Source organism: Vigna unguiculata, chromosome 8, assembly GCF_037176805.1.
Source record: "Vigna unguiculata cultivar grain cowpea cultivar isolate G323 ecotype 2 chromosome 8, ASM3717680v1, whole genome shotgun sequence".
In the NCBI taxonomy this organism is placed as follows: Eukaryota; Viridiplantae; Streptophyta; class Magnoliopsida; order Fabales; family Fabaceae; genus Vigna; species Vigna unguiculata.
The window spans coordinates 33,564,832-33,591,625 of NC_140799.1; the positions used below are offsets into that span (position 1 = coordinate 33,564,832).

General features: G+C 30.9%; 2 protein-coding genes and 1 non-coding gene across 4 annotated transcripts; 2 read left to right on the forward strand and 1 right to left on the reverse strand.

The window, feature by feature from the left end:
* The first annotated feature begins 409 nt into the window (after window positions 1–409).
* On the forward strand, window positions 410–3,013 carry LOC114195227 (transcription initiation factor TFIID subunit 15b-like). The gene is made up of 6 exons (XM_028085623.2): window positions 410–595; window positions 688–766; window positions 927–1,593; window positions 1,920–2,070; window positions 2,164–2,245; window positions 2,548–3,013. The coding sequence occupies exons 1-6, from the start codon at window positions 430–432 to the stop codon at window positions 2,660–2,662; spliced, it is 1,260 nt and encodes a 419-aa protein (XP_027941424.1). The 5' UTR covers window positions 410–429; the 3' UTR covers window positions 2,663–3,013.
* A 4,756-nt stretch (window positions 3,014–7,769) lies between these two features.
* On the forward strand, window positions 7,770–12,279 carry LOC114193430 (protein FLC EXPRESSOR-like). Of its 2 annotated transcripts, XM_085665367.1 has the most exons (5): window positions 7,770–8,426; window positions 10,130–10,296; window positions 10,613–10,701; window positions 11,802–11,844; window positions 11,984–12,279. In XM_085665367.1, exons 1-5 carry the CDS (start codon window positions 7,924–7,926, stop codon window positions 11,998–12,000), a joined length of 819 nt encoding a protein of 272 aa, XP_085521493.1. In that variant the 5' UTR covers window positions 7,770–7,923; the 3' UTR covers window positions 12,001–12,279. The 2 variants fall into 2 exon arrangements, with proteins under 2 accessions (XP_085521493.1, XP_027939030.1); XM_028083229.2 differs by lacking the exon at window positions 11,802–11,844 and having other exon boundaries at window positions 7,775–8,426.
* A 6,956-nt stretch (window positions 12,280–19,235) lies between these two features.
* On the reverse strand, window positions 19,236–19,309 carry TRNAI-AAU (transfer RNA isoleucine (anticodon AAU)). Its single transcript has one exon. It is a non-coding gene; the product is annotated as a tRNA-Ile (tRNA).
* Window positions 19,310–26,794: the final 7,485 nt, after the last annotated feature.

The window sequence follows — 26,794 nt, forward strand, 5'->3', positions numbered from 1 at the left end:
CTGTTTCTTAGTTAACATGGAAATTAAAATATGTCAAACGGTGTAAACAAACTACAATACTAAATACTATGATGAAATGTGTTTAAAACGTCTAATAAACTTAATAAAATTTGGTTGAAAGGATTAAGTCCGCGTATTTCTATAATTAGAGGACTAAATTGATTCAAGTTTCTAATTGAGGACTAATTCCAATTTACATTGAAAAATAAAAAACATATTTAAGCATTTAAATTAAAATTATTATACACATTAAAAAATTAGTTAATTACTTATAATAAAAATTATTTTTATAATTAATTTTCATGAAAATTATTTATAATTTAATAATATGTTTTAATTTTATTAATTATTATAATAATTATTTTTTTTATGATGAGAAAAGAAGTGTTTCTAGTATGTATAAGAACACTTCAGAGTAACAGTCCCTGTATGCTCCGTTGTACTTGTACAACTTCTCTTCCTCTCTTTCCCGTCTCCACAATTCCTTATCGGATTCCAATCATGTCTGGGAATTACGACCAAGATGGTGGCGGATATGGGCGTCACGACGGCGGCGGTTACGGTGGTAGGGGAGGCGGAGGATTTGGCGGACGAGGTTTCGAATATTCTCTCTATTTTTTCATCCTTATCTTTTTTGAATCGTAAAATGTCTTAATTGTGTGTTAATCGCTACTGGTGGGTATCAAGGCGGGGATCGTGGTGGGAGAGGTGGTGGCCGCGGCGGCGGAAGTGGTAGAGACGGTGACTGGCGTTGCCCTAACTCAAGGTTTGAGATTTTATCCTCCGATTTGCTTTTCTTATTTTGCCCCTTTTTTTCTGGAGGATGTTTTGTGTTTTCAGTAGTTGGAACGGAACTGTGGATATGTAATACACCTAATGATTCTTACGTTTCTATATTTGATTGGAAAATTGGTATTATTATATAGTTGTGGGAATTTGAACTTTGCGAGAAGGGTTGAATGTAACAAATGTGGTGCTCCTTCTCCTGCTGGTGCTAATGATCGTGGTGGTGGTGGTGGTTATAATAGAGGGGGATATGGCAACAGTCGTGGGGGTAGATCTGGTAACTATGATGGAGGAAGAGGTAATGGCTATAATGGTAGTAGGGGGAATAATAGTGTTGGTAGAAGTGGGGGAGGCCATAGAGGTAGTCAAGGCAGAGAAGATGGTGGCTATGGTCAAGTTCCTGCACCTGCAGCCCAATCTTATGGTGGGGCTGGTGGAAACTATCCACCTGCATACAATTCTTCCGGTGGGAGTTCAAATTATGAAACTGATGCAGTTCCTCCACCTGCTAGCTATACTGGTGGACCTGCATCTTATCCTCCACCATATGGGAGTAATACTGGTGGTTATGGTGGCGGAGATGCACATAATGGTGGTAGGTCTGGGCAACCGGTTGGATATGATAGTGGCTATGGTGCCGGTAGTCAAGGTGGATTTGGTGGAGCTCCTGCTGAGCCCCCTGCTAAGGTGAAGCAATGCGATGAGAATTGTGGGGATTCCTGTGACAACTCTAGAATCTACATATCAAACTTACCTCCGGATGTGACTATTGAAGAATTGAGAGAACTTTTTGGAGGCATTGGACAAGTAATATTCTGATCTGTTGACTTTTGTGCGAGCTCTATAAAGAGAGTTATTTGTTCTATGAGCAATGGTTTGAATGAAATTGGCTTTTTCAAAGTAAATTAACATATTATCCATCTTCTTATCCAACATGCATGTGTATGTCAGTGAATTCTGCATTATTTACACTGGAAATAGTTAACCCCCTCGTTTCTCCCTGAGCACATTTGTTGATTTTTCTTGTGAACTGACAGAACATGCTATAGATTTTGTTTTCTGTATTTATTAGCATATCTCTGATTTTGCTGATGTGTTGAGCTTCACTCTCTCATGTCTTCGTAACTGTTTAGGTTGGAAGAATAAAACAAAAGAGGGGGTACAAAGATCAGTGGCCTTGGAACATAAAGCTATACACTGATGAGAAAGGAAATAACAAGGGTGATGGTTGTCTTGTGTATGAAGACCCCTCCGCAGCTCATTCTGCTGGCGGTTTTTACAACAGTATTTGATCTAACTGCTCCTACTCCTACTTTTGTGATACCACAGTTTATCTTCTATCATAAAGAGACACTTAACATTAATCTTTCATCTCAGATTATGATTTGAGGGGCTACAAAATCGCTGTTACAATGGCAGAAAAGTCTGCACCAAAAGCTCCACCTGCATATAACCATGGGTATTCCATATTTCAATTGTTTATCATTTTTCACAATGTTGCTGACCGTTTATTTTGCCATTGAAAATGACTGCTCTTGAAATGTGTGAACGAGTTACTCAGAATATAATAATTAATTGATGAAAGGCTGCTATTGATTTTTATTCTAGGGGTTTGAGTTGATTAGAGTGGGATGTATTTTGTGCTATAATAGTTTTAAATGTATTATTAACTATACAAATGACTTCCTAATTCTCGGTAATAAATGTTTGTATTTTTAAATCAATGTGGTAACTTTTGTTATATGTTTTTAAATTCCACAGGGGCAACAGGGGTGGCTATGGTGGAGATAGACGCAGAGACAATTATAGAGATGCAGGTGGTTCTGGTCCAGATAGGCGTGACAATTATGGTGGGAACCGTTCACGGCCATACTGAGGGCTTCAAGAGAGAACATTTTATGTACTGTGATGTATGGTCTGAGGGATTTGTTGTATTCTATTGGCGGGTAGCTTGAGATGATAGCAAAGAGGTAGGTTGTTCACTTACTTTTACATCACCTCTTTGCTCCTTTTTTGTTTTGTCACTTGCTGGTGGGATTTTAAATTCTAGGCAGGAATTAAGGAATTAATTTGATCATCTGAATGCCTTTAAAGGGGCAAGTGCACAATCTGCTACCAAAGTAGGTTTTATTTTTATTTCGAGTGACTACTGCTTTCATGAAAACATGTTCTAGTCTTGGTTGGAAACTGTGTTATTTTCTGGATAAATTATTGCATCTTTAGCTCATCCATGTGTTATATGTTTCAAAAACAGCCAGGTTGTATGTTTTATGTTAAGTCCTAGTTCTACGGATCAAGTAATCCCAAGTGGAGAATATTGGAATTGTAATCTAATTGCTTTTTTCCTAGGGAAAAAAAGGTTTTTCCTGACTGCATGTTGCATTTAACTTTAAAATCTATACAATAAGTTAGAGCTATATACTCGTAACCTTTATAAACTGAATGTTGAATTCATGCTTAATTTAGGTTACATGATGAGTATATTGGTTTGAACTGTTTAAACCTTAAATTAGCTACTAAAAAGTTCATCAATATTAAGTTACTTGAAGCCAATAGTGTTAATTGTACCTATAATGACCTAATAAAAGAGTGCGAGTTCTCGAACTAATGAAATTCCTTTATTTTTAAAGTTCGTAGAATTTTTTCGTGTTGTCTATTTTGTTGCACTTAGAAGATTCATGTTATTTTTTTTTTTTGTTTGCATCAAGTTTTCTTTTTGAAATAACTACTACCCATCCGAGAGGTTTTGAAGATTCCTTTTTATTGTTTTGTCAAATTGCATCTGGTTGGAACCTTTATGACTGTTGCCAGTTAGTAAATAGTTTTTTTATTATCTATTAAAATTTGTGTTGGTTATGGCTACTGCATGGTGAGCCTATAGCTATGGGTGATCATAGCAGTTGTCTGGTTGGCTGCATGATTCTTTCAATTGTTTAATTTTGACCGAGGATAGTTGTGCTGGGAAGAGTTGCTAGACTTTAGGTTCGCACATGAGCAATCCTCGGTGGTTTTTCTTATCTGTTATCATCAAGCAAATACTTTCGTTTTGCTTCTTGTCTTTGTAAGGTTTCCATAGGTTTTCACCTATTATTCTGAATGGTAAAGAATATGCCATTTCGACCCTTTGGTTCCGATTGATTTTTTGTAATAGGTGCCTGGTATATGGTTGTTTGTGCTCGAGGATTCATAGTCTTCCATCAGAGTTCTGATTGGATTAAAACTCTGCCGTGTGTTGGACTCTCTTGGCTTTGATTATCTTGCAAGTAGCTGTCTGGAATTTTGTCGTTTGGCTGTGCCAAAATATGTTATGTTTTCCTTGTGGCTGAGCTATTGCATAGATTGTTGACATAATTGTGTTTTAAGATTTGTTCTCCATCCCAGAAGTGCAGATAGATTAGATTATATTTAAGCTTTTGTCTCTCTCTTAGTCCACTAGACCGTCTTGTAGGTAGATATAAAATCTATTGATTGTTAAAAACATTTATGTAATAACGGCCGAAGATTTTTATATGCTATGGTTGGATGAGAATTTGATAGGCCACAAATACTTTTTCGTTTCGGAAAATTTGATTCGGGAATGTGTTTTTAATATTTGTAATGGCTCAATACAGGATTGATTTAGTGCATAAACACGTTTATAAAAATTGGTAATCTTTTATTCATAATTAGTAACTAGTTAATAACTACCATTTATACAATGATATTTTGAGTTGTTTTTTTGACATGATCAAACTTTAAATGAAGTTTACTGTATGAGTATTTGAAGATCATCATACATTGATTATGCGACTTGAACGGGTAATTCTATGCAGTAGACTGTTTATTTACAAATTATTCATCATATAACATTAAATTGTTTAGTCACCACCAATTATGATTTATTTGATTTGATATGATGTATATAACTATAGATTAACATGCTCTAGAACAAATGTGGTAGCTTATATACATAAGAGTCACAATTAAATGAAATCAAGTGATTGATTAAAATGAATTGATTGCAATGAAATATAAGTAACATATATGTATTTGGTGAATATGTTTGAGTTACGTTAGTATATTTTAATTATTTAGTGAAATATGTTTTTGATTTTTTTAATTTTAAGTGAAAATTATAATTAATTTTTTTTTAAAATTTTGAACTAATTTAGTTTTTTATTTTTAAATTGTGTAAATTTAATCTTTTCAATTAATTTTATTAAATTTATTTGATTTGATGTTTTAAATATATTTATATTTCTTAATTAAAATTGAAGTGAGAATGCGTTAAATGTTATAAACAATTCATAAAATATATTTGAAATGTTAAATAAATTTATATTAAGTTTAAAATTTTGTTAAAATAATTGAATTCATGCATTTTTTTAATTTGTAGATTAAATTGTGTCAAAAAGATAGTTTCGAAAAAGAATTAATTTCAATTTTTATTAAAAGTTAAAAAATTAATATCATATATTTAACCATGTTATATATTGCTAAAAATAAATAATACAATATTAAAAAATTTATATTTAAAAATATTTGAGAGATATACCAATTTTAATTTATATAATATAATAAGGTATCAAATAATTTCGGATTAATATAAATTTTACATATTTGACTATTTGATTATGTTAACATAAAAAAAGCATGAAAAAAAAATATTTATAATACCGAAATACATGAAAATATTGAAGAGAATGGAACGGAGATGGGAGGAGTTATCAATGGGAATAGTTTTGTCCTTTTGTATAATGTCCAAAAATATCTATTAATGACAAATTATCCTTTTATATATAAGACAAAATTATAAAAAAGAGTGTAGAAATTTACATGCTTTGTTTGGAATATTATATTTAAATTATTTGTAATCAAATTCTTTTCATAAATATTTTGTTTTGATAAAATAGTCAAATTTCTCTTCTAAAATAAACTTTCGTTTTAAAAGTATATATTTTGAAATTAAAATTTTAAAAAAATATTAGTTAAATTTAAATATTAAAAGAATATTTAGCAATTTAATTTTTTCAATATGTGTATACATGATGTGTCAGAGTTGTCATTTTAGCTCAATCTACAAGATTTGGCTTTATTTTCATGAATTGAGGCTAAAAAAGTCTATAAGACAAAAAAAGTAACAAAAGCCAAAATAGTCGAAGGTCAAGTTAAGTTAGTTCGAGTTGAAAATTAAGTTGGGATAACCTGAGTTGAAGGTTGAATCAAAGAATTTAATCAACTTAGACTGAGTCGAAAGTCAAGTTGAGCCGAACTAAGCCAAAGGTTGAGCCAATTTGGCCTATCTTGAAGGTCAAGCTGAGCCGATCCGGGTTGAAGGTCGAGTTGAGCTAGATTAGGCTAAAGGGATCAAGGTCGAGCAGACTCGACCTGGCCGAAGAATCAACTCAAGTCGACCCAAATTGATGGTCGAACTAGGTCGATTGAGGTCAAAGATGGAGCCGAGATGACTCGAGCCAAAGGTCGACCCAAGTCAGTTAGGTCAAAAGATCAAGCCATGTCAGATCGAGTCGAAGGTTGAGTCGAGTCAGTCAAGGGTGAAGGTCAAGTTGAGTTAGCCTAAGATAGAAGTCAAACCAAGTTAGCCAACCCAAAGAATCAAGTTGAGTCAGCTAGAGTCGAAGGTCAAGGCGAGTCAATTAAGGCCAAAATTTAAGGCAAGTTAACATGAGCTGAAGGTTGACTTGAGTTGGCTTAAACGAAGGTCAACCTAAGTCAGTTGGGGTCTAAAGGTTGACTCAAGTCGGTTGACCCGAAGAACTGAATCAAATCAGCTAGGACCTAAGGTTAAGGCAAGCTGGCTTGGACCGATTATTGACCTGAGTCAATCTAAGCCAAAGGTCGAATCAAGTTGGTTGAACTAAATAATCTAGTCGAGTCGACCTAGGCGGAAGATCAAGTCAAGTTGGATCAAACTAAGCAATCTAAGTAGAAGGATAAGCCAAGCCAGATAGGGCCAAAGGTTGAAGCGAGCTGGTTAAAGTTAAAGGTTGACCCAAATTGAATTGGTGGGCCAATAAAATGGGGACTTATTTAAGAGTTAGTTAAGAAGGCTGACTTATTGGCCATGAGTCAAATTAACACATCTAATAAAGAGAGAGGGACTAGTTATGGAATTTTAATTTCCTTATTTTTTGAGTGAATTTCAAATTTTATTGTTATAGTTATTTGAAATACTTTTTTAAAATTCTTAGATTTTAATTCCCTTCTAATTTTCTCATTCAAACATGTCATTTTGTTCTAAAGAATTTCAAATTCATCAAATAGATGACGGCTTAACTAATAATTTAGCCCTATATTTAGGCTTTTTATACATGTTATGTTAGTACATATATATATATATATATATATATTTTTTTTTTTTTACTTAATTGAGTTTTTATTTTTGTAAGAAAACTCAATGTGACCCATTTTGTTAAATTAATGGTAACACAATTTGAAAGTGGTATATGCCAAAATATAGATTTGTCACGTGTCAAAATTTGGATAATTTTTTTATTCTAGAACTCATCTAATTATGATATGTGACACTTTTAAATAGAAGATGATCTGGATTTTAACATATAACATACTCAAATTTTAACGTGTGAATTTCAATCGAGATTAACTAAGATCTAATAGAAGATGTCACGTTCATATTTTTTTTTTTTAAATAGGACTCAAGCGAAAATTTTGTAAAAGTGGAAACTAAATGAATTTGAAATTCTTTACATGTTTAAATTTTGCTTATTAAAATTTGCCCACTTACTCTCTATCTAGAATTTGTTTACAGAGATTAATTAATTGAACGATTTCATCTCATGAACTTCTTTTGCATTTTTCTATTCGCTCAGCAAATTCTTCAAGTTTTAAACGTTCTTATTTATAAATAAGCTTAAGACCATATTAATTTTCTAAAGATATGTTAAGCTTTTAAATGTCCTTTTAAAAGCTTTAAAACGCTTAAGTATGATGATAGTTAAATCAAATTTGGAGCGACATTTACGTAAAATTTGAAAGTTAAGAAGGTGTAAAATAAAAACAGGGAGAGACAGAAGAAAGCAGTTGCAGAGCATCCACATCCACACTCGCTCACTCAACTGCCGCTCAATCCTCTCTATTGTACCTCAAATTAAAACCAGACTCTCTCAAAACCGCAAAATGGCGGGGCGCAAACACGCGCCCTCCTCCTTCACGCGCCTCGACGAAACGCGCCTCGCACATTCCTCATCCGCTGCGGCGGTCCGCGCCCTCGAAGACCGCGTCGACAAGCGCCATCGCGAGATCCAGAACCTCATCGCCGACAACCAGCGCCTCGCTGGCATCCACGTGGCCCTAAAGCAGGACCTCGCCGCCACTCAGGAGGAGCTCCGTCGCCTCTCCGCCACGGCTGCCGAGGTCAAGGCCGAGCGCGACGAGGAGGTGCGCGAGATCTACGAGAAGTCGCTGAAGGTGGACGCGGAGGTACGCGCCGTTGCCGCAATGAGCGCCGAGCTAAATCGGGTGCGGGCAGACGTGCAGGAGCTCGCGGCGGCGCAGAAGGGGCTTGCGGCGCAGCTGCAGACAGTGGAGAGTGACCTCGAGAGGGCGCGCGCCGAGGGGAAGTTTGTGCCGGCGATCAAAGCCGATATAGAGGCCATGCTCCATGAGATTCAACGAGGAAGGTAAATTGTTTATTTATTTACTCATGCGAATCGTCGATTATTTGAGGCCATGAATTTTTTAGGACAGTCATTTATTTGTTTATGGCTTCCAGTGAGATGGCTTGGACTGTTTGGTTTTCATTTTGCATTTTGGTGAATGGTCTTCGTTTTTGGCTTGGGCGTGAAAAAAGTAGAGAAAGGAAGGCGCAACTTGAAAGCCTTTCAGATATCGGTTGCTGAATGTTATTGGGTGAATGCAATGGTTTAAAATAACGGTGTGCTTCTGATTAAGCACCAATATTTTTATGTGATTTTCTTGTAAGGGTAGTTTGTGCAGAATCTTTCACTAAATGGTTGTAGGTACTGTCCCAAGGACCACGTTAGTTGTTAGGTTTCCCTTCTCTGAGCATGTTGTGGAAGGCTTTCAGAACTAGAATGAACTGTAGCATAGAAACACGTGTTTCGATCATTGAATCATGGGGGTAAAGTAATTTTATTTGTTCTTCGTGTTTGTCACTCACTACTCCTTTCATTGTTGTATTTTTTAATTTTTGTTCTCCCAAATGGGTATCATGTCAATAAGGCAGCTAACACACCACGTGCCCTGGTTTTCTTTTTAGCTTTCTGCAAATGCCTGGCATCTGATTCGAGCTATTGACAATATTGATGTTATTTCCTTTATGCTCTGTTTGGTGGGGTTGAGTGGCGAAGAAGGAAATGGGGTTCTCTGGTTAGAAATGGCAAAGAAATATTTGGAAAACATGTAGGATCCACACAAATATAAGAAGAAATGCAAAGACATTTTTGGGATCCAAATATAAGTCTAAGTCTCAATATTAAGTAGAAATGTGAATGTTGAACAATATATATAGAATAATAGTCAAACTCATTATTTTAAAGTTTTTTGTTGGAACCTTATGGGTTGAACTCGTATCATTAGACATTCACATTCTTTTTATGGCTATATCCTTGTGAAACCTTATGGACAGTATTAGATAAACACGATATATAGCATAATACATTAATCAAAATCTCTAAACAGCCAATTAACAGGAACCAAAAAGGGGATTTTTTCTATTTCTTAAGCTGTCCGTGCGTGTGCATGTGAACAGTGAGAAACTTATATGATATCTGCTACAAATACACTCTTTCATCTTTCTGCCTCTGCACTGCAAGCTTGCACTCACCATAACGCAACATTGACACACAAATAGAGATAAGGATGGACAAGATCATATAATGAATTCTGTAAACTGTATTGTCAATTATATGTTGATATATGTCAACATATAATTGATTACACAGTCTTTTATAGTCGTCAATTATTCCCCCAAATGTGTAAAAATCAGAGAAGGATAACATCGTATTTTTATTAATATATTAATTTCCTTTCCTTTGAACTTTGAATAATGATGCCACCATGGAGCTCGCAAAAGAGGAAAAAACTAATATATCTCATTCCTTGTTTATTTTGATTTCAAATATTGAACCCTGTGATCAGTTCAAATACCTGTCAGCCTATATAACAAAATAGTGTTTAATCTGACAAACTAGATTTTGTTATTGTCTGTGTCTCTACTGATTCCAGGCTTCCTTATTCAACTACTCTATCTTTTCCTGTTGGAAGAGTGATATTTCCTTCATCTAATCAGCGACAAAAATTCACAAAGTCTGAAATATTGTGCAATGTGCATGCTTTACAAGTTCATTTATTGATGCTACAGAAATGCTATTGAATTTGAGAAGAAGACACATGCTAGTAACCTTGAACACAGGCGGGCAATGGACAACAATATGATTATAATGTCCAGTGAGGTTGAAAAGTTACGTGCTGAGTTGGCTAATGCAGAAAAGAGGGCAAGGGCTGCAATGGCTGCAGATGCAAAACCAAGTAATTTAACTTTCTCGGCCGTTCATCTTAAGTTCTTTATAGATACAACAGAAGTATAACTTGAAAACTTGGTCAAACTTCGTTCTTTAGGGACCTGTTTAATTTTTTTAAAAAGAAGAAAAATACTTTTAATTACAAAAGACATTCTTAAAGTTATTATAATAAATAAAACCTTAGAAAATTTGATCCATTTGTATAAAATCTTTGGAAAAGGAGATTTTATGATATAGTGCGTTTCTTAATACTTTTTCAGAGACTAAATTTTTTAGTTCTTCGTAGATGCATACTAAAAATCTATGGATTTTTTTCTATACAGGTCCTGGATATCCTCCTGATAACTATGACAATCGTGAGATGGGATATGGAGGAGTCAGATACCCTCCTGGTTCTTATAGCATGCATCAGGTATATATCTCACTCTCTCACCAGTTTGATTTGCCTTTTGCAGGCTAGTCTAGTAGTGTGCATCTGGTTCTGATTTATGAATGAACATTGTGTTTTTTCACTTCAAATCCATAAAAACTTTGCAGAAACAATTTATTTTTGTTTGGCATTTTCTTTCTACACCTAAATTTTTTTTCTTTGTGAGTCTTTTCATCAGTCAGATTCGTCAATTCAGAATCTAAAATCATATTTGAGATTGACCAATTCAGAATGTAAAATGTTTTTTGTCGGTTTTACATTTGGGATTCACCAATTCGAACTGTAAAATTGCATACTGGTTTGGTGATTTCTGGACTGGAGAAGGTAGAAAAACATTCCAGATATGTGCAAAAAGAAATTTTTGGGACGCAGAAAGTAACTGCCTATTTGTTTTGGTAATGCCTGTCAAAACTTTCCCTAAACGCCAAACCCTACATTAGATTATGTTATTGTTCTTGCTTACCTACGTTTTATTAAGCAAGAACAGTTATCAATTTATGAGCAGAACTCTGCCTTGATCAGTGGGGTGGAGGTGGAAAGATGAAGAGGGAGAGAATTAATACAGTGTGTTAGGTTGAGGGGAAAAAAGAAAGGAAACAATTTTTAAAAATCAGGAGATCCACTCTATTGTTTCTTATCCATTTTTATTCATCTCTTCCTCTCTCTTTTTATTTCTTATTAAATAGATCAATCTACACAATTTTCAAAACAATTTATTTGTATTCCTACTCTACAAAATAATTAAACATTCAATTTTATTTGTTATCTATTTATTCTCTATTTCAATTATCTGCATTTTCCCCTTCAAAACCAAGCAGGTCGTAAGAGTCCACAGTCTAATTCTGAAATATACTTAGTCACGCTTAAAAATGTCAACAATACAAATGTTTCTTGAATGCAAACATTTGTTTTTATTAATTTGAAAAACAAAAAAGAATATAATGTTTATTAACATATTTAACTTTACAATAATGAAAAAAAAAAGATCCAACTTTAAAAAATAGGAAATTGCTGCCAAATTGGTCATTTGACGCACTACCTTTGACTTACTCAACAGTTTTTTCTTGTTTTCGTTTTTGAAGTCATCTTATTTTCCGGGAACAAAAACTTGCTCCGCTAACTTACGTGAGTTCTATATTGCTGAAATTATGTATCCAAATGGATATTTTGTTTTCATATTTGACCGTGTTCCTAATACATTACATCCGCATAACCTCATATGCATATAGGAGGATAAATAATTCAAATTTGCTTAACTTTTCAGATGCAAGCTGGGGTTGACTCACATTCTCAAAATGCAGCCGGAGCACCCTTACATCATTCTTATGATCACCAACGTACGCAAGTACCTAGGTAGGCTTCTGTTGATGCTTTCATTTTTGAAGAAAAGTTGAAAAAATGTAACGTAGCAATGCAATGTCTCCTTTCCCCCAAATGAAACTCATTCAACAATAGAGCATATAATTTTACTTTACTGATATCTGAAAATGTTCATAAATTTAAAGTTTGTATATATTTATCACCGTGCTTATTCAGTTCAGGTAGGCTCAGTAGGTTCAATTTTCCTGTGTATATTCCTTTAGCAAGACCTGTTAAACTTCAGAAGGCTAATTTGTTTTTCTTATAAGCTTAAAAGTGCCGCACTGAGATTTTACTCTGCTTAAACGCAAGTTTTCGTGTTTGTTTAGATTATTGGATTATAGTTTTCGTTTTGTAAGTCTGAATGGGTTTCTACTTTTGCAAAATCAATTTTGGTTTTGTTTTTAATTGAAACTGAATTGAGTATTAAATATGATGGTCTGGATGACTTTAAAACTGAATGGAGACATTGATTCTAACGAGTATTAAATATGATTTCCAATAGGACACTTTAATCTGCTCGTGAATGAGCGAATAAAAAAAAACATGAAAACTAAGTATAGAATTGATATTGAGTTAAAGTTACTCAACCAGGAGACTTAATCAAGAGTAGGGATGATAACGAGGCGGATGAGTTTTGTTATCACATATTTATTTTTATCAAAAAATCTATCCTTATTTTCATATTCATAACCAAACTTAACGAATATCAAACTTTTATTCCATCCTCATCAGATAACGGGTATAAATTCGTACCCGCTTTCTTATTGTTTTAAACAAAATAATTTTCATAAAATAATAAAAAATTACGGCAAAGAGAACATAATATTATCAAATATTCAATATTAAGAGGAAGATTATTTTTTTGATATCAAATATTTATAACAAAATTATATTATAATTGTATTCGTTTCAAATTAGAATACCAAATAAAATTTTATGAGAATCAAAACATCTATTAAATTTGCAAACATTAATGAATTCTAGTTGATAAAATTTTATTTTTAAATATATATATATATATATATATATATAAGGAAAATAAATATTCAAATTAAAATATATGTTAAATTTTTGTTTACTTCAATTTTTAAAATTTTAATGAATATCTTTTTTATACATTAATGAAAATTATAATACATCACTTAATAAAAAGCGTAAAGAACAAATATTAAACTAATAATAATAAAATTGTAACATATATATTGTATCTTTTGAACTTCAATATATGTTAGATGTGGATAAAAAGAAATTCATGACAATTACATTAAAATTTTATATTGTAATAAATAAAATTTATTTATATAATTATAGTGACAAAATTACAGTATGATAATGAGTTAAAAAAAATATATCAAAAAAATATTTTACATTATAAAAATAAAAACCAAATAGAAATATTAAAAATTTATCTAATGTGTGTCTTAGAAACAATTTGAGAGACCATTGAATGAAATCGCACAAAAATAAACAAATATATAATGAAGGATATGATAAAATAAAAAATACTTTAGAGATCTAAGAAAACTTTCAAATATCAATATAGTCAATGATTGAGAAATAATGAAAATTGTTTTAGCGAACCAAATTAGTTCTTCAAATGAAACAAAAATAAATAATACTAAAGCAAAAAAGATAAATTTTTTATATTACCTAATAAATTGAAGGTTTATGCTATTGAACACTTGATAGTGTTAAATATTCTCTTGTGAAAGAAAAATATACAATAAGTAAAAATATTTTAAAAAAAATTCAAATGTGAGACATAAAAAATATTTAATTGACATGCATTATTTGAACATAATTGCATAAATGTTATGATAAGATGAAAAATATATTGGAGATGCAAATGAATTTTATGACAAACCAAACCATTAAAAAAAATAAAAAATAGAAATTGTGTGTGTGTGTGTGTGTATATATATATATATATATATATATATATATATATATATATATATATATATATATATATATATATATATAAAAGTAATTTTATTGTAGTGTACTACTATTTTATAAATTAGATATTTCATTGATAAGTATTGTTAAAGTATCCTAAAATATCGGACACAATACGTGTCAGATACAGATAAGTGACTCAAGTTGAAGTATCGGTACATCATAGACCCCCAATGCTAATTAGGTTAGTAGATTTAAAATCGACTAGATCTTTAAGATCGATGCTAATAAATGTGGTAGTAAAAGATTGATAATCATTAATGTGATTATACTTAGATGATAAAAGGTTGAATAATAAATAGAGAGACATTAAAAAATATTTTATTGTAATAAATGGAGAGATTTTGGAATACTAACTACTATGTCAAAGATATAAAAAATTCAAATGTTAATAGGAAATTCCGTTAAACATCTCAATAAAATATAAGTTAAGAGGACAACAAATTGCAAATATTGACCATCTAATTACATTTCATACACATAGAATACTAGACACTAAAGTTGTATTTGGATTGAATAGTAGATTTAAGAGATTGGGAATGAATGGATTTGAGAGGTAAGGGAGGTGGAGATGAAGTTGTTTGGATTAAAGGATTTGAGAAGAAAATATGTTAGTAAATGATGTGATATATTTAATAGATTAAAAAATGTTTTAATTGAAAGATTATTATTATTATTATTTATATTTATTATAATTACAATTATTTATATTTATTATAAATATTTGTTGTATTATAAATGTTTACTATATTAGAATAAAAAATAAATATTTTATTAAGTTCAAATTAATTATTTTCATTAGAATAAAAGATAAATATTTTATTATATTTTATCTTTTTTACTATATATATATATATATATATATATATATATATATATATATATATATATATATATATATTTCTTCGCTAATCTTATCATTGTGAAGAAAGTTTTCAAAAAAATAGTTATGTCGTTTTTCGTGCATAAACGCATTGATATTTGAATTTTCTTAACAAATTCACGTTCGATGTAAATCCGTGGTTGGATCCAAACACGACATAATATTTCAATATTATATAAATATTGCAGTTAAAACATAAATGTAGAGTATTTGTGGACATAAGTAGAGGACCATAAAATTAATTAAAGAAAAGAAAAAATACAAAAGTAAAAATTTTATTTATATATATATATATATATATATATATATATATATATATATATATATATATATATATATATATATAAACATCCACTAATAAAAGAGATTGAAAAATAAGAAATAAAACTTTCTAGTCTCTGGGAAAAAAATATGTTAGAATCATTTTCTAAAGTTACTTCATTGCTTAAAGACAATTTTTACAATAAATTCTTCTATATTTTCATTCTACAAAAAAATCAGTTTAATTATAACAAATTCTTAAAATTTTTGAAACAGAAACTAATAAAGTTTCAAAAGACCCCACGTATGAAAGCAATGTTAACAAAAAAAAGAGGTTAAGTTAAACGTGTTGAATTGAATGAGTGGATAGTTTGAGTATTGTATGGTGTAAGATTTCTCACACACAAAAATAAAACTTAGTTTGTGTGCCGATGTTTGAAGATGAAAATGAGAATCGTAAGTTTCAAAAATTGGAATCCCTTTACGGTGGACACAATAATAATAATTAAGGATAAAATTAAAAAAATAAAAAGTTGACAAAAAAAAATTTCCTTAATATATTGTTATAAATTATCATGCAAACAAGAATGCAAGTAATTATTTTGATATGGTTATATTTATTATAGTTCAACACTTTTGGTTATTATGTGAAATATAATGTCACATTTTAGTGAAAAATGTTAGTCAAAATTACTCAATTTATTTTGACCGAGCACATTTTCTAATAATTCATAATATGTTGTAAAATTATCAACTTGAATGTATTGTTTAATTTCACTTATGCTCTTTCAATAAAACGCTTACATACTATTTAACAAATCCAGCGTATATAAATGAATAACTTAACTCAAATAACATTTATATTATTTGTTAAAAAAAAATAATTACACGTGACTAGCAATATAAAATGTTTATCGCTTAACTAAGTTTTTTTTTTTTTTTTATATATATATAGAGAATAAAAAGGACAAACATAAAAGCTCACTTGTTTAAAAATTTCTTTAAAGGAACTAGGTACCAGCACCTATATTTTTCACATACCAAAAACACTAACTTTACTGTTATTTTATTTTCTGATATTTTTACTTAAGAAAAAAAATTTATCAACCAAAATGAAAAAAAAAATGTTCGTTTACAAGGTCGAATACACCTTATTAAATCATGGGTTAAATATATTTTTGGTCCCTCAAGTTTCAGTGAATTTTGGAATTAGTCCCTCATCAAAATGTTTGACCAATTTAGTCCTTCATCTTTCAAAATGCATGAATTTAGTCCTTTTAACCAAATTTTGTTAAGTTTATCTAACGTTTCAAGCGCATTTCATGATAGTATTTAAATTATTTACACTGTTTGACACATTTTTGCTTTAATGTTAACTTAAATACTATCATGAAATGTGCTTGAAACGTCAGATAAACTTAACAAAATTTGGTTAAAAGGACTAAATTCATGCATTTTGAAAGATGAAGGACTAAATTGGTATAAAGTTTTGATGAGGGGCTAATTCCAAAATTCACTGAAACTTGAGGGACTAAAAACATATTTAACCCTAAAATCATTAACGTTTTTTGTTTTTGTTCTTGTAGGTCAGATTTTATCTCAATCTAGGTTTTGGCGATAAGATATATGTAAAGACACTCCTATGCACAAGATAATTTTCAATCAATAGTTCATTTTCGGAAGGATATAATGAGTCTATAAAAACTAACATTTTTATCTTGGGTGTCTACCTATTTATAGAGGTGTCAATTTGGCCCCTAGCCCATGAGCCAGCCTTCATCCACTCTTCATAAAGTCCCTTTTTAGGGGAGTCCCAAATGAGGGGGCCAAAAAAAAGCCCTAGCCCCCAAAGCCCTCTCTTTAGTGGGTTAAGACTAGGGTTGAGGTGGGTTAGGCCCCCCAAATAATACTACATTAAGTTAGAGTCAAAGATCAAGTTGAGCGACTTGGACGGATTCGAAGATCCAAACAAGCCTGACGAGCCAAACATGTCTGATCCCCCAGACAAATCTGAAGACCAAGACGGGCCCGACGACCCATACATGCCATAAAACCCGAACGGGCCCAAAGACCCAAACCGACCCAACAAACTAGACGGATCTGAAGACCTAGATGTGCCTGATGACCCAGACGGACCTGACGACCCGGACAAGCACGATGACCCGGACAAGTCCAACGATCCGGACGGGCCCAATGACAAGGATGAGCTCGAAAACAAAAACGAACCTAACGACCCGAACGAGTCCGATAATCCGGACGGGCACGACGACCCGGATGGACGTGATGATCCGGACGAGCCTGATGACCCGAACAATGACGACGATCTGGACGAGCAAGACGACCTCAATGACCCCAATGAGACCGACTATCCGAACGGGTCCGATCCAGATGGGTCCAATGACCTGAACGAGCTCGACGATTCAGATGGGCCCAATGATCCAGACAGGCCCAACAACTCGAACGAGCCCAACTATTCGAATGGGCCCAATGTGTTGGATGGGCCCGTCCAGGTCATTTGGCCCTTCAAGTTCGTTGGGCCCGTCTCGAGCCCATCTAGGTAATTTGGTCTGTTCAGATCTTCTGGCCCGTCCGATTCGTTAGGTTCGTCCTGGTCGTCAGACTCATCTTGGTCATCAGGCATGTCTGGTTTGTCAGGTCCGTTTGGGTCATCACGCTTGTCTGGGTCGTTGGGCCCTTATGGTTTGTCGGGCCCGTCCAAGTGGTCGGGATCGTCCGGGTTGTCATGCTTTGGTTTGTTTGGCCGTTCAAATCGTCGGGCCCGTCCAGGTCAGGCCTGTCCATGACGTCATGTAGGTTCGGGTCGTTTGGCTCGTTCGGATCGTCGGGCGCAACCGAATAGTCATATCTGACCAGATCCTCGGGCCCGTTCAGATCGTCGGGCATGTTCGAGTTGTTGGGCTCGTTCGGGTCGTCGAACCCGTTAAGGTCGTTGGACCCGTCTAGGTTGTTGGGTAGGTCCTGGTCGTTAGGCCTATTTGAGTCATCGTGCTTGTCAGGGTCGTTAAGTCTGTCCCATAGATAATAATATATTTTAAAAATAATATATTTTTCATGTTGAAGATGAAAGCCCATAGGTTGGTGTTGACCCACAAGGCTTTTGTGGGGGGTTTTGGCCCTATGGGCTTCTTCGATGTGGGCTTTTTTAGCCCTAACCCACATGGGTCAGGGCCAAACCCTGTGGACTGGGCCAAATTGACACCTCTACTCAAAGGAGACCCAATATTCTTCTATCCTCCTAACCATAGTTTTGGTGGTTGATTCCTTGGTTAGGGGTATCTCATCACTTAAATATAGAATAAAACTTTATAAACATAAGCACGCCTTAATTTTTTTTTTTTAAGAACCAATTAGATTATTCTTATATATTTTAGACACAAATGATATATTCACTTGTTTACAAATTAATAAAATTGTAATGTGATTCTTTAATAAGAATTGAAATTTTACCTAAGTAACTTATTAATATTTATGATGATAAAATTTCACTTGTAACTGACAAAATAAGGATAGAAATATTTTAAAAAATAACATTTAAGGTTTTATTTGTTCATATAAGTTTTTCATTAACCTTTGTTAAAAAAGATGATAAGATGTATTAATCTATATTCTTCAACTTTTATAAATTCAAAACCCTTATCTAAATTTTCAAGAAAAAGAAAAAGGAGACAGGCAAATTAATTTTAATATATTAAAGAAGTTTACTTGTTTGTTTATCTTTATCTATATCTTCTTGGTATAGAAAAATTTACCCTAATAGGATTTAGTTCATTTATTCTATCTCCTAAAATGCATTGTTCTACTAGTTGATTGTATTTATCTTATGATGCACCGATACTTTAATTTGAATCACATATCTGTGTTTGACACATATATGTGTTTGATACTTTAGGATACTTATAAATGAAGTATCTAATTTATAAAGTCGTAGTACACTATAAGAAAATCTTTGAATAATGACCAATTTTAGTGACAAAAAATAATCACACCATAAACGTTTTTATTGGAAAAATAAAAGATACAAAAAATTAAATGGCCTATACAGGTCTCGAACCTGTAACCTTCGCATTATTAGCACAATGCTCTAACCAACTGAGCTAATAGGCCATACGTATTTTTATTCTAAATACCGGTTAAACTTGTTTATTGAAAAAAATAACCCGATAAACTTTTTTATTGGAAAAATAATTGGATACTGACTAATTATAAAAGGAAAAAAAAAACAAATAATTGTATATTGACTAATCTATTATATATTAAGAAAATAAGATATTAGCAAAATTACTATATTACCCATTATCTTTTATTGACAAGCTATGATGCACCGATATTTCAATTTGGGTCACGTATCCGTGTCTGACACATATCGTATCCGATACTTTATGATATTTTATCAATAATTATCAATGAAGTATCTAATTTATAAAGTCATAGTATATTACAAGAAAATATTTGAAATAATGACCAAATTTAGTTGACAAAAAAAAATAGTCATTATACAGTGACCAAATTGACAACTAAAATAGTTTCAAAAAATTATAATTGGTCTTTAAATTGATATTTAGAATAGTTTCAATTATGAATTAGTTTCTAAATTGGTCACTAAATTAACTAGACTACAAAAATAATTGGTCTCTAGTTAGGAAATTTGAATTCACACAATAACAATCATATAACTATTATATTTTTTTAGGAATTATTGTACATTTTTTAATATTTATATATCACGTATCGTATCTTATTATTTTAAAAATAAACATATCAACGTATCATATATGTGTCGTATCCGATACACGTATGATACATGTGTATCATGATTCATTGTACTTTCATCGACCTAGACAGTGAACACTTTCCACAATACACGTCAAATATGTACAACTGTTTTTGTTCGGCAAGAGATTGTAATCACAACATCATTATAAACATGTTACATATGTTACCTTGGTTGCATATAAAATTCAAATTCAGGAAACCAAGAGCACTTGCTTCCTATAGGTTGGTCAACATCGATTCTTGGATTTTGAATAATTCTTCAACTCGTGCTTCCTGCAAGTTGTTGAGGCGCAGTTGCTCTCAGGATTGCATCTTTGCTCCTTATTTTCCATCCGACGACTTTGTCATGCTACACACTAAAAAAATATCTTCCATTACAAATTAATTTTAAAAATTAAAAATAATTAATCAATGTAACGACCATTTTAAATATTAAATTACAAAATAAAAAATTATTATTATTAAACAGTTATTATTATAAATAAAAAATTATAATTAATCACTAATTACTTAGAGAATAATTTAGAAAATAACTTATTTTGATAGTCAAAATCTAAGTAATTAATTTTGGTGGTTAATTTTCTTTAGTAAGTAAAACTATAGTGGTTAATTTTAAAGATCAATTTACTGATCAATTATAATTTTTTATTCATAATAGAGTAACCAATAATTTTTAGTTTGTAAATTAGTATCTAAATTGGTCACTATAATTACTAATAATTATTGATCACTAAAATTAATTAATATTTAAAAATTTTCTTGTAGTGGGAGAAGGTCTTTGGCTGCAGCAATATCACAAAAATCCCAAAGGTTTGATCGGTTTAAGACATTTATTTCTTCTTTTATATAAATGTAAGAGAACTTCATCAAGAAATAATCAATGGATTTTGATTAACTTGTTTGTATGTGTTTGCTTGCAGAATGTTCCGTTGAGCTAAGAGGAGATGCAGTGAAGAGTTTAGTTTATGAAGCAAATGCAAGAATTATAAACCTTGTTTATGGTTGTGTTGGAATCATATCTAACCTAGAAGCTCAAGTTTCCGAGTTAGAAATGCAACTTGCAGTAGTTGAGGAAGAAATTCTCAGCATAACAATGGAGCAAGAATTTACCTTCACCAATGGTGGTACATAACCATGAGAATGCTCTTTTCTCTCTTCTGTGACAATACTTGTAACCACGAACTTTTTCCTCATTTTATGTCTTATCTTCGTTGTATAAAGCCTTTATGGACTTAATATTCATTTTGCTCCTTTTTCACACGTATTTTGGTCTTAATTCACTTTCGTCTTCATTATGTCGGTTAACCACATAGAATATGCCTTCTCAGGCGTGTTAGATATGAATAAAGAGATATGGAAAAGAAAAAAAGTGGCATATGTGAGAGCAAGAGTAGGAAAGGAAGCCTAGTTATTTTCTAATAATGCTTTAATTGAATGATATGGTAGTAGAAATTATATGATCATTGTTTTTGTTGTGAGAAATCTAGTATGTTGATTGGATTAGTATACTTGAGTTGTGATTGAAATTGTTGATAAAAATTTGATATTTGAGACATTTGTGTGATTGTGTGAGCATTGATCAGTTAGGACACATCTTTGGTATCAAATTGGTAAGGAGCATTCAGAGTCCGAGGATTGTCACATGGAGCTTATGCTACTCTTGCTTTTAAGTGTTCCACTCAAGGTTAAATGGTATGAATTTTGTTTCATGTAGTGCAACATCAACAAATATGGAGGACAAGTTTGTGAAGATGGAAAATGAACTCACAGTTGTCAAAAACCAAATGAAAATGATGCTTACCTACATTGCTTCTAGAGATGATGTTCCTGAGCATTTTGCTATTATGACTACTGGTTTGGAACATCCCTCTATTAATGAAGTAAAATTCAGCAGTTTATTTAAGAAATTAAATTAGTTTATTAAAATAAACATTGAAATTGAATAATTTATAAGTATTTTTTATTTCATTTCAGGGATCGAATGTTTGAAGTGGTGTCCTATCATCGATTGGGGCAAAAAGATAAAGTGAGAGAGACAAGACTAGCTAGGAATATAGTTATAGAAATTTAGGATTCATCTTGCAATCCTCTTCAAATAAAAATTCATCTTGAATTACTTTTAATAGCATATAACACATACATGAAAAACTTATTAAAATGTGAACACATTCTTACAGTCCTCTTCAAATAAAGATTCATCTTGAATCACTTTGAACCATATATAACACATACATGAAAAACTTATTAAAATGGTTTAAGGATAAGGATAAAAAAATGAACTTATCTTGATAAAAATTGTGATCGAATAAAATTGTTGTACTCTACACCAAAATTTCTATGGTGGACTCTAATTTTAAAAAAGGATGAGTAGGTTGGTCAGAACCCACGAGAGAATGTAAAAAAAGAAAAACATATGGTTTTAAAAAAAATTATTGTCTTATAAAATAAAACTTGAGTAAAATATTTTTCTATTTATAAATTTTATATTTTAATAATAAAATATTCAATTGCAATTTATAAATACTACATCTATTCTTAATTATTTTCTAAATCTTCATACAAAGTAATTTAACTTTTACAAATTAAATTAATATAACAATTTAATGTAAATGTTTTTCCAAATCAGTTCGATTTTTATGGAACTTGAATGTTAATTTAATTCCAAATATTTGTTAACTAATTTAACCAATATATGTGCAGTTGTATAATCAATAACAAGTCATATATCAGATATTCAATTCAAACCAAAAAGAAATCAAATTCGTCATATTCAAGATACACAAATACATAGGCGAGGACGAATTAAAATAGATAGGGGTTGAGTAGATTTGAAGTGTGGCGGTGTCGGATTTAAGGTTATACTTTTAAGATGTATATGTACTAAATGCTACATAGCATGCTTAATGTTCATATGTGTTTGCTAAAATATAAGGAATAAAATGCATTAAGATTTTGCATGAAGTAAAACTAAATTTAAAAATATTTTAAAGGAAAAAGCTATATCCCATTCTTCATTTTACAAGAAAATAAGAAAAAAAACCATATTAAATTAAAGATAATTAAGAACGCAAAAAGGTAAAAATGGCTCTTTATTTATTTTTTAATAAAAAGATTCAAATATAGTTAATATTAGAAATGACAACGAGATGGATCAGGGACGGGTTTCGCTATTCTATATCCATTTCTGTAAAAAAAAATTCATTCTTATACCCAAAAACAGGTATCAAATTTTTGTCCCATCCCTATTCCCACCAAATAACGGGTATAATCTTGTACCTATACCTGTATCTGTTTTCTTACTACTTCAATGTTAATTTTAATTAATTCTTATAAAATAATAAAAAATTACAGTAAAGAAAACATAATATTATCAAATATTCAATATTAGGAGGATGTTTATCAAATAATTTGAAAAAAATATATAATTGCTTACATTTTAGATTAGAATACAAAATAAAATTTCATGAAAACCAAAACATTTATTGAATTTTCAAACATTAATGAAACCTAGTTGATAAAATTTAAAAATATTTTTAAAGAAAATATAAAAGGAAAACAAATATTCAAATTAAAATATATTTTAAATTTTTGTTTACTTCAATTTTTTAAATTCTAATAAATCTCTTTTGTATACACTAATACATCACTTGATTAAAATGACGCAAAGAATAAATAATAAAATTTTAACATAGATCTTATATCTTTTGAACTCCAATATATGTTGGATGGTGATAAAAAAATATTTATGGCAATTACATTAAATGTTTATATTGTAGTAAATAAAAATTATTTATACAATTATAGTAAAAAAATTATAGTATAATTGATAATGATTTAGAAAATAAAAAATAATTAGATAAAATATATTGAAATAGTATTTTACATGATGAAAATATAAACAACAAATAAAAATATTAAAAAATTAACAAATGTGTGTCTTATAAACAATTAGAGAGACTATTGAAAGAAATCGCACAAAAAGAAACAAATGTATAATTAAGGGTATGATAAGATGAAAAATACTTTAGAGATTTAAGAAAACTTTTCAAATATCAATATATATACTCAATGGTTGAGAAGTAACACATTGTTTTAGCGAAAGAAAAGAGTTCATCAAATGAAACAAAAATTAATAATAATAAGTAAAAAATTTAAATGGGGATACCCTATATATATATATTAACTTAATTAATTGTGAATATTTAATAATTTAAATGTTGACAGAGATATGGTGAGAACAAGTATTATGGTAGAGATATGTACATTCTTATACTCATTCCCAAATCCAACTGAAAAAGTAAGAAATTTCTCATATTCAAATCAATATGGAGATTTTTCATCAAAACAAAGACGGATTCTAACAATATTCACGGAACAGATTTATTTGTCCTCTCTAATTATTATAAACCTTATTGCAATTTTAACTTCCCAAACTTCTAAAGGTAATATAGCGTTATTTTTTTTTTTTCATCAGAAAATATTAATTATTTATATGCCATTTTATGACTAGAGAGCACTCGGACCCACAACTTATCTCCATCTTTTCCACTTGCACCGCCAAATCAGTCTTATACATTATGATATAATTTTCTTAGCAATAATAATAGGAACATTAATGACAATAATTAAACAACAAGAAAGTCGATAAAATGTACGCTAGGTTGAACACATTCCATTTTGTTTGGTGTCGATTTAGATTTATGCATGATTCATGATGTCAAGTAGACCATTTTTCTATTTCGTTTTCAAATAGCTTATCATTTCTTCACATCTATAGATTTTTTTTTATTAGTAAAGAATAAATTATTAATTTTTTGATAAATGTACCAATTAGTTACAAGTACTAAAATAGAAGTTCAAGTATAGTTTTCTTGAAAGATTTGTATTTGTTTGTCTAATTATAATTATTTACTAATCTTAGCAATGGTGACAACATTAATTGTTGATTTAATTCACAAGATATACATACAAAATTACTAAACAATAAAGTTATAAAATAATTTAGGAAAGACTTCACTAAGATCGAATTTTATGAACCATAATATTGCAATATTTCCTACACAATATCTTTATCTTGCTCAAACATCCATATCATAAACATACTAGCCCTAATTCCTTATAGGCTAGTTCTAAGTCAATTAATGTGCCAAAACATTAATTCCTTAACTATTATAACGCAAGACTTACATTAAGATACAATGTCTGGAATGACCTAGAGGTTACATCTATTCCTAGAACCCAATCTCATGGTTGTTCTATCAAAGACAAAGACAAAGATAAAGATTAAATTGTATAGGAAAATTACAAAGAGTACAAGTTCATTACATCCAATCTCAATGAAAGAGGAGTTTAGTCACTCCTAAACATCTAGAGCACAAAAGTTGGATGAAATTGATGGAATGAATGAAGGAATTTGAGTTCTTCTTGCCCTAGAAAGAACTTTCCCGTGTTTTTCTGGCTCTGTTGTGTTTCCACACACCAACACACATATTTCGTGTAACTTCTGAAACTTTAACCACTTTAGAAACTATCTTCTCGCTGGACGAGATGATATTCTCACTAGGCAAGATGACATTCTCACTGGGCGAGATAACATTCTTGTTGGGCGAGATGACATTCTCCTTGGACGAACGAACAATCTCACTAGGCGAAAAGACATGCTCGTTGGGCGACAAGGTCCTAACAAAGCAATTCTCCCTTCTTCTGCAATCCTTCACTTTCCTATACAATAATCTCCAGAAAAAGACAAAGTATATCTATCTTAAAAAAACCTAAAAACATCCTAAATCTTTCCACAAAACACATGAATGAATACAATTAAGATGTTCAATCAAACATGAATAATAACTATTTTTCACACTTATCATAAATGAATATATATATATATATATATATATATATATATATATATATAGCATTTATGGGTATTCTAACTCTTTTACAAAAATTACACATGTTAGACATCTACATAAGATGTGTAAAGATCCAAAGAGAACATCTGCTTAAAAAAACTTCCCACATGAAGTTCAGTATATAGGTTTGGTTATGATTCAACAAATAAACCCTGCTCATGATTCAAAACCCACCAAAGATACATCAATACATAAGGAGCCTAGTGTGCAAAAACAAACAAAAAAGATAACCGAACTATGCCACAAATCCTTGTGTTTTTAGCATGCCTTTCATAGTGGCCAAACTTGGTGTTTTTGGTGTTTTTTCTTCACTTCATAAAAAAAATGGTTGCATATTTATCATTATGTATCTCCCCTTGTAACCATGCTCCAAGCCTTCATTTTGTTATTTTGACATATCTAATGCTATTTTAACACATAAGACAACAATAAACACACAGAAATTAGCAATTCATGGAAATTTTAAGCATAAGTAAGGGTATAAACACCAATCACTATAAGAGAAATTAACTTTTGAGATCTTGTGTTTTATCCAAGATCACATGCTCAACTGAGCTAAACAAAAAGCTCACTCTTCTTTGTCTAAAAATAACCTCATTCCTATGTTTCAAAAATTAATTGCAATCCATATGTCTTTTCATATTAAATTTTGGTTACTATTTAGGTTAAGTAGGTAAAAATGTTAAAAATTAACATTAGGTTGATTATGATGTACCAAAAACACCCGATCCACCTATCACACATATTTCACATCTTACAGGTAAAGAAGAGGTGTGACACACACTCCTCACACTCTCAACATAACTCACATTATTTTGCAATTTATGTTTTAGTCTTATAATAAACACATTTAAACACCTTTAGTCTATAAAATTAAAATAATATATATATATATATATATATA

Bases quoted from the DNA above. Each gene is read 5' to 3' on its own strand.
- LOC114195227 (XM_028085623.2), top strand. From the start codon at position 430: ATGCTCCGTTGTACTTGTACAACTTCTCTTCCTCTCTTTCCCGTCTCC. The intron at 596-687 runs GTTTCGAATATT...GTGGGTATCAAG, and splicing joins CGGAGGATTTGGCGGACGAG to GCGGGGATCGTGGTGGGAGA. The intron at 767-926 runs GTTTGAGATTTT...ATTATTATATAG, and splicing joins TGGCGTTGCCCTAACTCAAG to TTGTGGGAATTTGAACTTTG.
- LOC114193430 (XM_028083229.2), top strand. From the start codon at position 7,924: ATGGCGGGGCGCAAACACGCGCCCTCCTCCTTCACGCGCCTCGACGAA. The intron at 10,297-10,612 runs GTAATTTAACTT...TTTTCTATACAG, and splicing joins GGCTGCAGATGCAAAACCAA to GTCCTGGATATCCTCCTGAT. The intron at 10,702-11,983 runs GTATATATCTCA...TTAACTTTTCAG, and splicing joins GTTCTTATAGCATGCATCAG to ATGCAAGCTGGGGTTGACTC.